This window comes from Nycticebus coucang, chromosome 1 (assembly GCF_027406575.1).
Source record: "Nycticebus coucang isolate mNycCou1 chromosome 1, mNycCou1.pri, whole genome shotgun sequence".
Classification (NCBI taxonomy): domain Eukaryota; kingdom Metazoa; phylum Chordata; class Mammalia; order Primates; family Lorisidae; genus Nycticebus; species Nycticebus coucang.
In genome coordinates, this window is record NC_069780.1 from 114,011,848 (window position 1) to 114,026,677 (window position 14,830).

General features: G+C 38.6%; 1 protein-coding gene across 12 annotated transcripts in view; it reads left to right on the forward strand.

Annotated features, from left to right (window-relative positions):
* FAM172A (family with sequence similarity 172 member A) overlaps positions 1 to 14,830 on the forward strand; it is a 571,031-nt gene that overhangs the window by 547,394 nt on the left and 8,807 nt on the right. For 4 of the 12 annotated variants that reach the window (XM_053586669.1, XM_053586599.1, XM_053586646.1 and 1 more), the window contains one exon: positions 8,955 to 11,845. The exons of the other annotated variants lie outside the window; for them this stretch is intronic. In XM_053586669.1, coding sequence (XP_053442644.1) covers positions 8,955 to 9,097 — 143 coding nt within the window. In that variant the 3' untranslated portion in view covers positions 9,098 to 11,845. Of the gene's footprint in view, positions 1 to 8,954; positions 11,846 to 14,830 lie in introns of those variants that run through there. 12 annotated transcript variants of the gene reach the window in all.

Sequence of the window (14,830 nt, forward strand, 5' to 3'; positions counted from 1 at the left end):
CTAATGTCTCTCACTTTAAATCAAGAGCTGGGAATGATTAAGATTAGTAGCACAGGTATTTCCAAAGCTGATGGAGACTGCAAGCCGGGCTGTGAAGCAAAACAGCCCTATTGCTGATACTGGGAAAGTGGTCACAAAGAAAGATCAAACCAACCCCAACCTTGCCGTAAGCCAAAGCCTAGTCCAGAGCAAAGCCCTACATCTCTTCAATTCTGTGAAGGCTGAGAGAGGTGAGGAAGCTGCAGAGGGAAAGTTAGAAAGTAGCTGAGTGGTTGATTCATGAGGCTTAAGGAAAGGAGCCACCTTCATAACATAAAAGGTGAAGCAGCCAGCACTGACATAGAAGCTGCAGCAAGTTATCCAGAAGATCCCGCTAAGATCATTGATGAAGGTGGCACATTAAACAGATTTTCCCTAGAGACAAAACAGCCTTCTTTTGGGAGAAGATGCCATCTAGAATTTCATAGCTAGAGAGAAGGCAATCCCTGGCTTCAAAGCTTCAGAGACAGGCTGACTGTCTTGTTAGGGGCTAATGCATTTGGTGACTTTTAAGTTGAAATCAATGCTCATTTACCACTCCAAAACTCCTAAGGCCCTTAAAAAGGATGCTAAATCTGGGTGTGGTAGCTCACACCTGTAAAACAAGCACTTTGGGAGGCCAAAGCTAGAGGCTAACTTGAGGCCAGGAGTTCAAGTCCAGTTCGAGGAACATAGCAAGAACTCATCTCCTCAAAATGAAACGAAAAATAAACAAAAAATTATGATAGCTCTACTCTGCCTATGCTCTATGAATGGAAGAACAAAGCAGCATGCTTTACAGAATACAGGCTGTCCTAGGTATTGGATGAGTACGTTCCTAAGAACATCTTTAGGTAAGATTTGTCTGTAACTTAGATTCCAAGTTATAGTTGAGGAACAGTAATAATAATAATGATAACAATACTATATTGGCTCATCTGTGATAATAATAATATACTATTGTAGCAACAAAAATAATAATACCATTGTACTATAATAAGATGTAGAAACTATTATGCACAGCAATTCAAATAAACAACACAAAAACAAACTCATACAAAAGGCTTAGATAGAAGTTTGAAAAGAGAATTAAAAGTCAACACATAGTGTTGCTTCAGCACTAGACTAATAGAAATGTTACACTTATTTTGATCTTCTAACTAAATCAATAATAACCTTTCCATTTCAATGATTAATCAGCTCTGCTCCTTAGTGATGATTGATGCTTTCACTGGAGCACTGCCTTTCACATGTAGCATTATTCTCACTTTAGCCTTTAGAATCCTTCCAATAGTCCAGCTGAAGGCTCGTGCTTTCTCAATGAATCGTGGCATCTGCCCTTTCTCCAAATGCTTATTTCTACTGTTGTTTCCATTGTAATCACCTTTCTTTTGCTGCAGGCTCACCGGGACTTGCAGTAGACTTTCACTTTGGAGGCATGTCTTATTAGGGGCTGTCTTGTTAAGGGTAAACACTGACTCACAAATCAGATTAAAAAGTTAAGATTTAGGCTGGGCAGGGTGGCTCACACCTGTAATACTAGCACTCTGGGAGGCAGAGGCAGGTGGAGTGCCTGAGCTCACAGTTTTGAGACCAGCCTGAGCAAGAATGAGACCCCCACCTCTAAAAATAGCTGGATGTTGTAGGCGCTTGTAGTCCCAGCTACTCAGGAGGAAGAGGCAAGAGGATCACTTGAGCCTAAGAGTTTGAGGCTTCTGTGGACTATGATGCCATAGCCCTCTATAAAGGGTGAGAAAGTAAGACTCTGTCTCCAAAAAAAAACTTAAAAGACTTAAGTGATGACATGCATAGCGACTTTATAAACAATAAGACTAGTCTGGCACAAAGGTGGGGTGCTAATGCACTGCTTACTGTGGATTTGTTTACATGTGCAGAAAAAACTAGTTCCCAAGTTATTAATTATTTAATTATAAATTATCTGTATGGGAGTTTTGGGAGCCCATTTGACTTTGAGGGGTCCAAGACATCAGAGGAAGTAACTGAATATATGGTGTAAATAGAAAGAGAACTGGAATCAGAATTGGTGCTGAAAACGTGACTGAATTTTTGCAATCTCATGATAAAACTTGAATGGATGAGAAATTTGCTTCTTAAGGATGAACAAAGGATTCTACTCCTGGTAAAGATGCTGCGAATATTGCATTATTGTTGTAAACAACAAAGGATTTAGAATATTCCATAAGCAGATGATAAAGCAGTGGCAGTCTTCTTTGAGAAGATTCACTTCAATTTTGATAGAAGTCCCACTGTAGGTCAGTTTGTATCAAACAGCATCACATGCTACAGAGAAATCTTTTATGAAAGGAGTCAGATGATGCAGCAAACTTAATTGTTGTCTTTTTTAAGAAAGTGCCACACTTACCTCAACCTTGGACAACCGCCACACTGATCAGTCAGCAGCCATCAACATCAAAGCTACAGATCACTACTCACTAAAGGCTTAGTTGATCATTAGCATATTTTAACAATAAAGTATCTTTAATTGAAGTATGCATATTGGGTTTTCATGGATAATGCTGTCACACACTTAATAGACTATGGTATAACGTAAACCTAACTTTTCTGTGCACTAGGAAACCAAAAACATTGTATGGCTCACCTCACTGTGTCATTAGCTTTATCGGGGTGGTCTGGAACCAAACTGTAACTCTTTTAGGTGTGCCTGTATTTCATGACCTTTTTGTGGCCTGCAGATAAAAGTGATTTTCAGTAATCTGAATAGTGAATAGGAGGCGAAGCACTTCTGCTAAATGATCTTTTTGGTGATGATTTACTCCAGACACGCACATACTGTCCATCAGCCTGTCTTCTACTCAACAGTTAGACTTCTCTCTGGCAAATCTGATCTGTTGTGTGTGTGAGGTCCTTTGAAGAATGATTATTTGCCTTCTCATATAATTTTTCACTTTATTAAGGGATTATTGAAGAGGTATATAACCCATTTCTTTATTTTGAAAATATTCTATTTGCAGAAATTACATTTACATGCAACATTTTAAGCCATCTACTGCATAAAATGAGGTATAGCTTCAGAATGGTATACATATGCTAAAGCAAACATCCAGATTTTGGCTGCTAACTCAGTTGCATATTTTGGCACAATTTTTGCCCCCTCCCCCTCCCAAAAAAATACTTTAAGCACTAATTCAAGTGAAGAAGAGTATAGACAAGGTTGACTTATAAGAAACACCTCAGGGCTGGGCAAGATGGTGCGCGCCTGTAATCTCAGCACTCTGGGAGGCTGAGGTAGGTGGACTGCCTGAGCTCATGAGTTAGAAACCAGTCTGGGCAAGAGCAAGACCCCGTCTCTAAAATAGCAAGGTGCTGTGGTGGGCACCTATAGTCCCAGCTACTTGGGAGGCTGAGGCAAGAGAATCACTTGAGCCCAAGAGTTTGAGGTTGCTGTGAGCTGTGATGCCACGCCACCCTACCCAGGGTGACAAACTGAGACTGTCTAAAAAAAACACTTCAGAGTGTTCTTATAAGAAAGGACATAGATAAGACAGAGAAGATATTTAATGTTTTCATCTCTCTTAGCCTATTCTTTGAGCATTTTACTGTCAGCACAATTTTCAACCATTCTTTGTTCAATTTCTAAATGCTATTACATGAATATAGCCTCCTCCTTTGTCAGTTCCATTACAAGACACTTTTTCTTAAATATATAGTCTTTTGGGAAAACAAATGACACATTTTGGCAATTTGATCTTTCCCATATGATTTATAATCTCATCCTTCATACTTAAAGTTTCTAATTCTTTTGACCAATTTGTACTATCTTTACTGCTTTGAAACTTAACTAAAGTTCATTTTCTTTTTTCTTTTTGTTTGAGATGGTCTCACTTTGTAGCCCCTAATAGCATGCATTGGGGTCATAGCTCCTAGCAACCTCAAACTCTTAGGCTCAAAAGATCCTCTTGCCTAAGCCTCTTGAGTAGGTCGTGTGCCACAGTGGTCAGCTATTTTTAGAGACAGGGTTTTACTCTTGCTCAAGCTCAAACTCAAACTCCTGAGCTCAAGCAGTCCACCCACCTCGGTCTTCCAGAGTGCTGGGATTATAGGTATGAGGCACTGTGCCCGGTCTATATAGTTCATGTTCTAAAATGAGTGATGGCCTTCAGAAGTGAAAATTAAGGATTTTAACAGTAGGTAAATTTAGTATAACAAGCTGAAGTGGTGGAGTTAAGTGAAAGCCTGCCTTTTTGCCATGGTACTATTACCCTTAAAAATTGGGTTGAAAATATAAAAGTTTGGAAATTTGGAACTTGGAATAATTTTATTGCAGTCTTCCATTACATGGGAAATAGCATATCTAATAGCAAGGTTACCTGAGAGATCAGCCAGTCATCTGTGTTGCAAATGTTTAACTAGTAAAAAGCAACTCACGTCAAATAAAATTATGCTTACCATCAAAAAAAAAAAAAAAAAACAAAACGAGTGATGGTAAGATGAATATGCAGTGTAGTATTTCAATTTGAAGATCTCCTGGCTTTTGGTTATTTTTCAATAAACATAATTGACAAAGAGGATTTGCAGATGAAACTTAAGAAAAATGAAAAATAAGTATTTTCTGCCCTAAGAATAAAAGAGATAGAGTAAGTAGGATTCAGATTATTGGGAAAATTAGTCTCTAGTGTAATAAAAAACAAGTATTCATATTCATTTTTATTTAAACTGACCATTGATTACCTCCTATTGTAACAAATATTAGGCAGTGCTTTTACGATCCTGAAATAATTGCTAGAAATAACATAATCCACCTAATTGCAAGATTGTTAAGTCTTTGTAATGCTCTAGTTAACATATAGAAGGAATAAAAAATAATTCGTAGTAAAAATAATATGCATTTCACTATTTAAAGTACTCAGGCAAATCTCCCTGAGAAGGCATGGTAAAGTAGTCTGATACTTGGCGCTGTGCATGTAGAATCATCATGAGTTTGACAGCTACAAATACAGGCTGATAAAGGTGTGCTTACTGGCAGTTCCACGACCATGTGCCAGTGATAAGATTTTTATTTTATTGGTAAAGCGTTCTTGGTAATACTCTGCAAACGAAGTACACAGTTGCATTCCTACAGAATTCAGTGTACATTAAAATCATGCAAAAGTACCTTTGTAAAACATTTAAATTCTAAGCCCGTATAATTATAAACAGGTTTTTGCAACACATGAATAACTATGGAACATTTAAAAATCACATGGGGTACAGAACAATTCTTCATTACACTGTACTTCCCTGCAATTACAGGCTGTCCACCACCCTGACCTCCTCCCACTAAATGCCAATAGCACTTTTCAATCATCTTAACCACCAAAAATATCCCCACAAATACCCAAAATGCCTCTCGAGACTACTACTGTCCTCATTAAAAACTACTGATTGAAAGTGAGCAAAGGTACTTTTTTGTAAGGAAGCACTGTCATCTTTTACATTTTACTTTTATACTGAATTGATTCTATAGGTTAGGAAAACTGAATTCATCCCAAAGGTGAATTATCCAGTCAGAATAAGCTTGCCAATCCAAAAGGATACAGAAATATTTCCTGGAGAACTTGGCAGATATTAAATGTGGAAAAATCCTTTACTCTTTACATTGTGTGAACCTCTGTGGATTAGGAAAATGGGGTTTGAAAAGTGAAGGGAAAATAGCCGGGTATTGTGGCGGATGCCTGTAGTCCCAGCTACTTGGGAGGCTGAGGCAAGAGAATCGCTCAAGCCCAGGAGTTGGAGGTTGCTGTGAACTGTGTGAGGCCACGACACTCTACTGAGGGCCATAAAGTGAGACTCTGTCTCTACAAAAAAAAAAAGAAAAGAAAAGTGAAGGGAAGTTCACAGTCTCTAAAATGGTAGACTTTTGGTAAGGATAAAGCTGTGGTAGTGAAAAGACCAGGCCCTGATTATAAAACCGAATTTATGTCCTTCAGATAACATGGTTAATGCTAAATGGACTAAACTGCTGAACACTTTCCCTGTTACCTACCTGTATGTCCTTGCGGGTTATTAGTAAATGGCTGTAAATGGCTGCCTTTTTGATTAACCTAAATTTTTCACCTTGTATATACTTTCAGGAATAAATAATTTAATGGCCTTCTGTTTCTACACTGATGGCATGAAAAGCACCTCTGTTAACCTCCCTGAAGTGATACATATTTTAAATACCAGAAAGCTCCTCTCAGAAGTTTCCATTCACTAACTATTGTCATGGGTAGATTTTCATATTAATTTGTAAACATTTTCATTCAACTTTAGCCTCAAAGTTTTGAATATGGCTTGAAATGTGTATGTGCCCCAAACAGGCAATTATCCAACTTCCAAAAGCTATTTTTTTTAATTACACTCTTACATTGCAAGAGTAAATGTTCAGTGCCAGTTCAGGTACTCAAGTTACTTCAGGGACTCTGCTCTTTTCAGTCTAGAACTAATAAAGTAGGGCGTCATCATAAGCTAAAACTAAAGAGCTTTTGCAGTGGTTTTTATCACCAGGGAAATTTGTTCATCCTTCAGAAAAATTGTCACCAGGAAAGAAGAAATAAAGGAGTTAAAATTGCTTCAGACCATTGACTCCTTAAGTCCCTCTAGATTCATAGATTGAATTGGTTTTCAAGGGGTAGGAGGAATTATGAGAGGAATTCCCTGAGAAAGCTTACAAATTGATCATAGCCTTGGTAACACTAGTAGGTGTAAGTGTGATCACTGTGGAGTAAATGCCAAATGTGGCTGGAAGCTTGGGAAATGGGAAGGAAAAGAGACAATTAACACCTCTTTTTTTTTTTTCTGGCTTATTGTGTTTGTGGGTGGGTGTGCCATGTTGTATGCATCTGCAAATGGTCTTTCAAAACGAAGGAATACAATCTATTTGAAAATATTTTATCATTTAAGTACAATTTAGTAGTTACTATTGTACTGAAACTAGGCAAGCACTGTAGAAACAGAGATAGTCATTTCATAAACCTATCCAGAAACTGGTCCCCATTTTAGATATACCCACAAAATATCATTTAAGGTAGGCATATCTGAGCATATGTAGAACTGCTCACATAGGGTTAGAGAATATAAATGCCTTCAAATTAAAAAAAATCATTTATGATTGTCACTTGAGTAAATCAGTCAAAATTAGAATAAAAATCTAATCATATACATATGTTAAGGAACTTGAGATTTTACACACCTATTGATGCAGGCCAGCATATATATATTTATATATATAATTTTCCCCCAAGAATTCTATTAAGAATTGTCAAAACCCAGTTAGTACTTTAGGATTAACCAGGATAAACCTACACGCATCCCTCCTTCCCACTGAATCTAATGAATTTTGCCCAAAATAAGCAAATAGATAAGTGACCTCATTTTTTAGTTTGAATATAGTAGTGGAAGGGATATTTCTCAAGGATATGGTTCAATACTGGATCTTAGTTTCAAATGCGTTTCATAAGGCCCATCTGCAGAGGAGAGGAAGATAGGGAGCATCCTTGTGAGAGCACCTATAAAGAGAGGGACTCTAGGGCCAGCTCCCACAGCTGAGTCACATGCACAGACTGTAGCTTTCTGCTCTCTTGGCCGACTGCAGCCATAGCATCCTTATTGTTGTAACTCCCAGATTGTGATACTGTCACAAAACTGTTGCTAGGCAACAAATGTGGTTACCAGGTCTCAGCGAATAGCTGAAGGGGAAAGCAAAGTGTTGCACCATTGTAGAGTAACCATAGCAATGACCTACTATTACAGACTAAAGAATTATCATTAACAATGTTAAAGTATCAGACAGAGGCCCTGAATCCGGAGACTTCCAAACAGTACCCCTCTGCATAATTGAGTGACCTAAGAAGAAATTTCAGCTGTTTCAAAGCTATTCACTCATTGTTTCTATGGAAGAGTCTTTTAATTATTGTTTCAATTTTTTTAATAAATTTTTTTATTGTTAAATCATAGCTGTATACATTAGTACAATGTGCTGGTTTCATATACAAAAATTGTTCAGTTATGAAGCCGCTGGTAAAATGCTCTAGGCCATCACAAGGAGTGAAAAATAGATGAACCTCATCTATTCTTATGTCTACATGAGTATTACTTGCTGCTTTTGTTAAACTACAGGTAGATTTGTTTGAAAAAACACTGTATTAAATCGAAGTCACAGAAAGAAGCTATATAGTAAAATAACCCCATAAATTTGACAATTAACTTGTATTTTCCAAGTTGAACTCCTGACAAAATGGGAGGCCTAGAAGCTCTTTCACTAATCACTGCTTTGAAACATTTTTTTAGCTTTTCTAAATTCCCCCTAAAACCTGTAAAAATGTCGCCTGTTAGGAGGCTTCCAGGCATAATCTCTTTTGAATCTGGTCCTTCGTTCGTTAAGCATCCCAGATGATTTGGTCCCGGTGACCTCGCTAAGGTAATCACCTCTAAAGCACGGCTTACCGGGAGGCAGGCAGGGAAATCGCGCGCGGCGGATGGGGGACGCGGGTCCCGCGCACATGGAGACCAATCCCCGCGCGCGTCGGGCCCGGGAGTGGGTGGTCTCCCGGCGAGAGAGGGCGTGGCCCCGGCCGCCGCGCGCCCCATTGGCCCGGAAGGGCTGAGGCCCTGGGCCCCCGGCCGCTTCTCCGGCGACCCGTAGGACTGGACCCGGCCGCATCCCAGCGCTGGGAGCATGACCGGGCCTCAGGCCGGCGGCCTCCCCGGGGCGTGACGGAGTCCGCGCTCCCCGAAGACTGGGGGCAAAGAGAACTCTCGGGCGGAGGCGGGCCTTGGGGAGGCCGCGAGCAGGCCGCCCGGCCTCCCAGCGCTGCGAGCCCGGCAGGGGCGGGGACGCGGACGGCCCTGAGCCGCGGCTCGGCCGTCGCCGCCCGCACCTGCGCGGGGCCCGGAGCGAAGCCACCTGGTAACCGAATCTGTGGGTCTCTTTGCAGGCACCGACCGTCACGAGCTAACTTCCTGGAAGAGCTTCCCGTCTATTTTCAAATTCTTTACCGAAGCCTCAGAGGCCAAGACCAGTTCCCTGAAGCCGACTCTGACACGACGCTCCCACCGCATAAAGCACGAAGAGCTGTAAGGAGGGCGGGCGGGGGCGCCGGGGCCGCGCCCTGCCGGCTTCCGGCCTCCCCGCCGCTCGGCGAGCAGACTCCCAGCCCTCATTAGATTGTTTTCTTCCTAGAGCACAGGGTCGGGATATATACATCTGAATAGCGTTTTGCATTATTTCTAGATGAGTGCAACTGTCAAAGCAATATGGGTTCACTGGTCGCGCTTCCTGCGGGCTGCGCTCGGCCCGGCTGCCCGTCAGCGCGCAGATTAAGGCTGACAGCGCCTTGCCCGGCGCGGCCCGCGCGGCTCTAATTGCCCGGACGGAGCCCGCGCCGGCGCGGAGGGGCGCGCGGTGTCCGCGCGGTCCTGCCGCCCGCCGCGGCGCGGCGCCGCCCCCCAATCATGTTCACCCCCTCCCCCGAACAGAAGCAAACTCGCTCTAGACTTAAGACTTCCTTTTTTACTAGGTTTTTTCTTGAGGGCGTCTTAGGTCTCTCTCGTTTCTAAGGAAATTCCTCTCCTACACTCACGGAAAAGTCAAATTTAATTCAGTTCATGAACACCACTGTGTACTACGGAGTTTGGGGAGTGCAGGTTGCTCTCTCCTTAAAGATCCGTTTTCTGTTTCGAGACCAAAAGAACAACTTGGAAAACAAATCTATAGATACAAAATCCACGTTAGTGCTGAAAGTCCTTTGCAGTTGTTAGTGAGATTTACACGAGTCTCTCATTTCATAAGAGACTGTACAAAACACATGATGATGAGCAGATCATTTAAGTGTAGGTGTGAAAGGTCCCATTTTTATTGGAATTGACTTTCTTCTTTAAATATGTGATGTGCATTGAGTGGCATTGTAATTTAGATAACACACTTTAAGTTTTGCTTTTTAAATCTTAATGTGGAGAAAGTTTGTTGTTAATTCTTGCTGGAATGATCAAGTCAGAGCTTTCCTGGAGCTAGCCCCTTTTAGGGATAGTTTTTTATTTCATCGGGAAAATAAACCTACGTACTCTGAAGCCTTTTTCTTCTGAAACACTTTAGTTGAGCTAAAATGATTGTTTTAGTTTTCTGCTGTAATAAAAAGAGACTTAGAGTGAAACATTTTTCTCCTCTCAGTCTAATGGTATCATTTTTCATACTCTGCTTCCTCTGTAGGATTTTTCCCTACGTTTCAACAATTAAATACGAATCCAAGTACGATCTGGTGAACACTGAAATACAAGAGAGAAAAGAAGTTAAAGGTTTTGCTGACTTTTAGGTTAAAATATTAAATTTTAACATCAATTTTTAATTACTTGAAGAATTTAATTACCAAGTAAAGATTATTTCTAATAGAGGAAAACCTGAATTTAGTATTTTTCATCCTTTTTTAAAGTGTATGCAACAGTTAACATGCCTGCCTTATTTGAGGACATGATAAAATGTACCCAAAATGACTTAGAACTAATAATGCCTCAGAAAAAGAACTTAAAATCAGCCACCTCATGGATAAATGTTTTTATATAATGAACTGATGTTAGCAAGTTTTAAAACTGATAATATCTCATTGCTGTGTTTGGCATACAAGTACATTCTTTAGTTCTATAATTTTAATGATGACAACTTAAAGTGATGTTTTTTCATTGATCACATGTCTGTGTATCTGTTTGTGTTATTTAAACAGAAACAACATAGAAAAATCAAAATGGCATTTTATACAACTGTTGGGTGGTGTAAAAATGTGTAAGTCCCATCAATGTCAAGCACCTTAGTCTTTCCTATTTTAAAAGTAATGGTGAATTGTATAAAATAGTGGTATCATCCAGTGAGGGACTTGAGAATTGATGTGGGTTGAATATATTTTTCAAAGTGTTATAAATTGTGTGGTGTTTTCAGCAAATGAAAATGTTCACAGGAAACTAATTTTATAACTTTTTTTTTAAACCAACACTTTGTGCAATGCTGAATTTTTGAAGCTTCTACAGCTGAATTAGAGCAAAATAAATATGCTCAGTTTATAAACCAAATCACTCCTATTACTTTTCTGTAGTTTTCTCACCTTGCTTTTTAAAAACCTTTATTTGTAACTAGGGTATATCACTGCTTAATTGCCTTTAATACTTTAAAACTACAGGATTGTTAGTTAGGCCTTGTTTAACTATCTGTGGAGAGCTATTTACAAACTTAAGTTGTGTAAATGTAATTTCTGCTTGTGAATCTGAGCTGTGGCAACCCAGGGAGAGCTAGGCAAACCATTCCAGACCACCAACTGATAACTTTGTTAATGTAGAATTTTTTAACCTGTTAATTACAAGTCTGTTGGTATAAATGTAATAATATTGTTCACCTTAATTTTCCTGGAGTAACAACAAGCAATTGGTAGTAGCCAGCCTGCTTGAGGGTGGCCAGTGTTAATAGTATTTTTGCTCTCTTCTCCTTTCCCATTTTGGTTTCTTGGGTTTTTAGGAGAACAGAGTTTTAAAGTTAGAATACTTCTTAGAGCAAATGGAATGTGACAGGAGTTGCTAATAAATCTAAGATTCAAAATCCTCCTGTTGAAACATAAAAGCCAGATAATTGCTTTGGAGCTTCTATAGGCACCTAACCATGCAGTCCTCAAAAGTTGTCTTGGATATCTGAAAAGAAGACTCGTCTACTTGTTATAATTGTTCTTCTCTCAAGTTTCAGGTTTGTGCTTTGACCTGGATTGCATTATTGTTTATGTAAATAAAAAACATGCATTTCCTATATACATAGTTATGTTAGATTTTAAAATAAAAATAATGTTCCCAACAAGCAGCCTTGTATTATTCTTGCTCAGAAGTTCTTTTATTCATCAACTCTATAGAGTTTAAAAGCAGAAACATAAAAGAATGATAAAATATTCATCAATATTTTAAACCTTATGGCTTTTTATTATTACTTTTATTGCTATAAAGCAATATCCTAACTTCATTGAGTCATCTTCTAGCTCGCACCTTTCATAAAGGTAACAGTTTTTAAGATGTGTGTTTTTAATATATAAAATATCTGCTTAGCTAAGAAATGTGAACAAGCTGTCAAAACTATTGCTTTACAAAATAAACTTTAACATGCTGTAAATAAATGTGTCGTCCAAAGGGAGTCTGGTAAGATTAAATTACTCCCAAATTCCTGCATATATGATGTGCTGTATGTCCAATCTGGAAATAACTTGTTTACAATTATTTTACAGCCACTCCTTTCCTAAAGGAATAACCTTGTTTCTTAAAGGAATAGCCTATAGCTCCTTTGAGAACTATATTCTCAGTGCTAATAGGTTAGAATATTTTTTAAGTTTCTATTGATTATCTACAGTGCCAATTTAAACACATGTGTATCTCTTGTTATAATCATAGTTTTTACTGTAAACTGGCAAGTTCTGTTGGTGTCTGTAATCTAAATTTAGAAAGACTACTATTACAAAAACTATAAAACTTTCTCAAAACCTTTCCCATTGCCTCTGTGGAAAAACATGTCTTTAGATAAATGTGAGACATTCTCATCTTTGAAATATGGGTGGCAAAAAGGGGGATAAAGGTGGTGGTTATTTTATGATTACTTATTAGTGGCTGTAATAATATAAAATAAAAAGACACCAGGAGGTACTCCCTTTCAAAAATTGAATACTTTCCTTCCTTCCTTGTATAGAATGACTGAGTGGGAGTCTCTTGAATTGTTCGTCTTCCTTTTATCTAATATTCTATTAATCTCCGAAAAGATCAGTTTGAGTCTGGGAAAGTGTTTTTAATCAACACTTCACAGAGCTTAAAGCTACCCTACCTAAAGCGTCAGCTTTGTTAGGAGGTTTTAGATTTAAAGCATTGCAACTGTCATGCACTGTACTAAAAGTAAAGAATGTATACCAAATGGAAGATGTTGAAAGCAGGGAAATAGCACAAAGTCGATTAACGGAGGTTCCAGAATAGAAGTAGCCATCAAAGCATTCCAGCATTTATCTCAAAATCTATGTAAGGTTTAAAAAAAAAAAAAAGCAACAATGATAGTTTTAAGCCACATACTTAGGCGGGATGAATGTTGATGTAATTGATTCATTTGGATCGATGTTTTTAAAGTTTCACACCACTGATCTTTCATGTAGTGATGTCTTTAGCAGTCAGTGGTCTGACATGAGCCTTCTCAGATTTCATCAGTGGGACTCTCCATGACATCTAAAATTATGCAACAGCCTGTGCGATGGCAACTTGAGAATTGAGAGACTTCGAAGCCAAAGAGCATCATTTGATTAAAGAACTCTTTAATTCTTATTACAAAGGTTTTAGAGGAGTAATAACTGTAAATGAACCACAGAGGTTGAAGTCTCCAGATATTATATAGTTAGTTGGCTTTAATTGCTAGATAGGAGAAAGTCATCCTGAAAGTTTGACTTAAGTGGACATCACACAGTGACCAGTACTTTTCCTTGAATGTAAAAAGCTTGAAAATGGAAATCTAACTTAATCCATGTGGCCTTCTAAGTATCTTTCCCAGCTCTTTGCCTTGAGACTTATAAAAAACCTTTCACTATATTCTTTGCATTGTTGTAGTTGAGTTATGTTTGAAGCAGACATAAGACTTGTTTCTAGAAGGAAATGGAGAGAAGTTCTGTGTCTTTCTTCATCAGGTAATATGGAGAACTGTCCTAGGTAACATAATGTTGAGCTGTATGTACTTTGTGGCCAGCCTGCAGTACCAATACAAAGAAACTGAAATGAAAAGACAGCCAACACCCTAAGAATGATATGTCTCTTTCTAAAGTTTACAATTTGAATAATGAATTTGGATAGAAACTTGGCAAGAAAACAGACCATGGCACCCTCACATCACCAACCATTTTCACTTTTCTGTCCAATTTCAGAGTGCATGTGTTTGTGAGTATTTCACTAGATCAGTGACAGCTCTTTATTTGCATAATTATATGCTCTGGTCTGAAGAGAAAACTAACCCCCAAATTTCATGGGTCACCAAACTGCAACAATCAATGTTTTATCACGTATGCTAAGCAAAATCTAAGAAGCTATATGAAGTTTCTTGGGGAGTTTTTACTCCTCAGAAAATTAAAAGAGTTTTCCTCTCCTGAATACATTCAAAATCTTTCCAAGTTCTTTGTAACTGAATTCTGTTTGAAGGCAAAACTAGAGATTAACATGTAGATCTGGATCGTAGACTCACTAGCATTACTTCAAAGTGGCTTAAGAAGAGCAGCATTTTGGATGCACTAAACTTTTAAGTTCTAAGTACTGTCCTGCATGGTATGAGGAAAAATTACTGGTCAAATTATGATTAGCTAAACTAAAGTCCAAAGTAACTATAACTGAGTACAAAGTTCATTTCCTTCTTTGAGATAACTCAGGATTTTTTTTAATGACCCACATAATAGGAAAAGAGACTATACACATATGTTACACACATACATGGGTACTTATACACAGATCTCTCTCACACACACACACACGGGGTACATGTCCATCCTCTTGAAATATATAGACCACATATACAATGTATGTATGTTGGTTACCATGAAAGTAAACTTATTTTCTGTTAATTTTTTCATGTTTCAAATTCTGCAAGGCATTATAATATTGTTTACTTACATCTGTAAATTCTCTGTATGTAATGTGCATCTGTGTGTAAGTTTAGCTTCATTTCATTAAAGAAAAATTGATTTAAATTGTTGGTATCGGGTGGCGCCTGTGGCTCAGTGAGTAGGGCGCCGGCCCCACATACCCAGGGTGGCAGGTTCAAACCCAGCCCTGGCCAAAC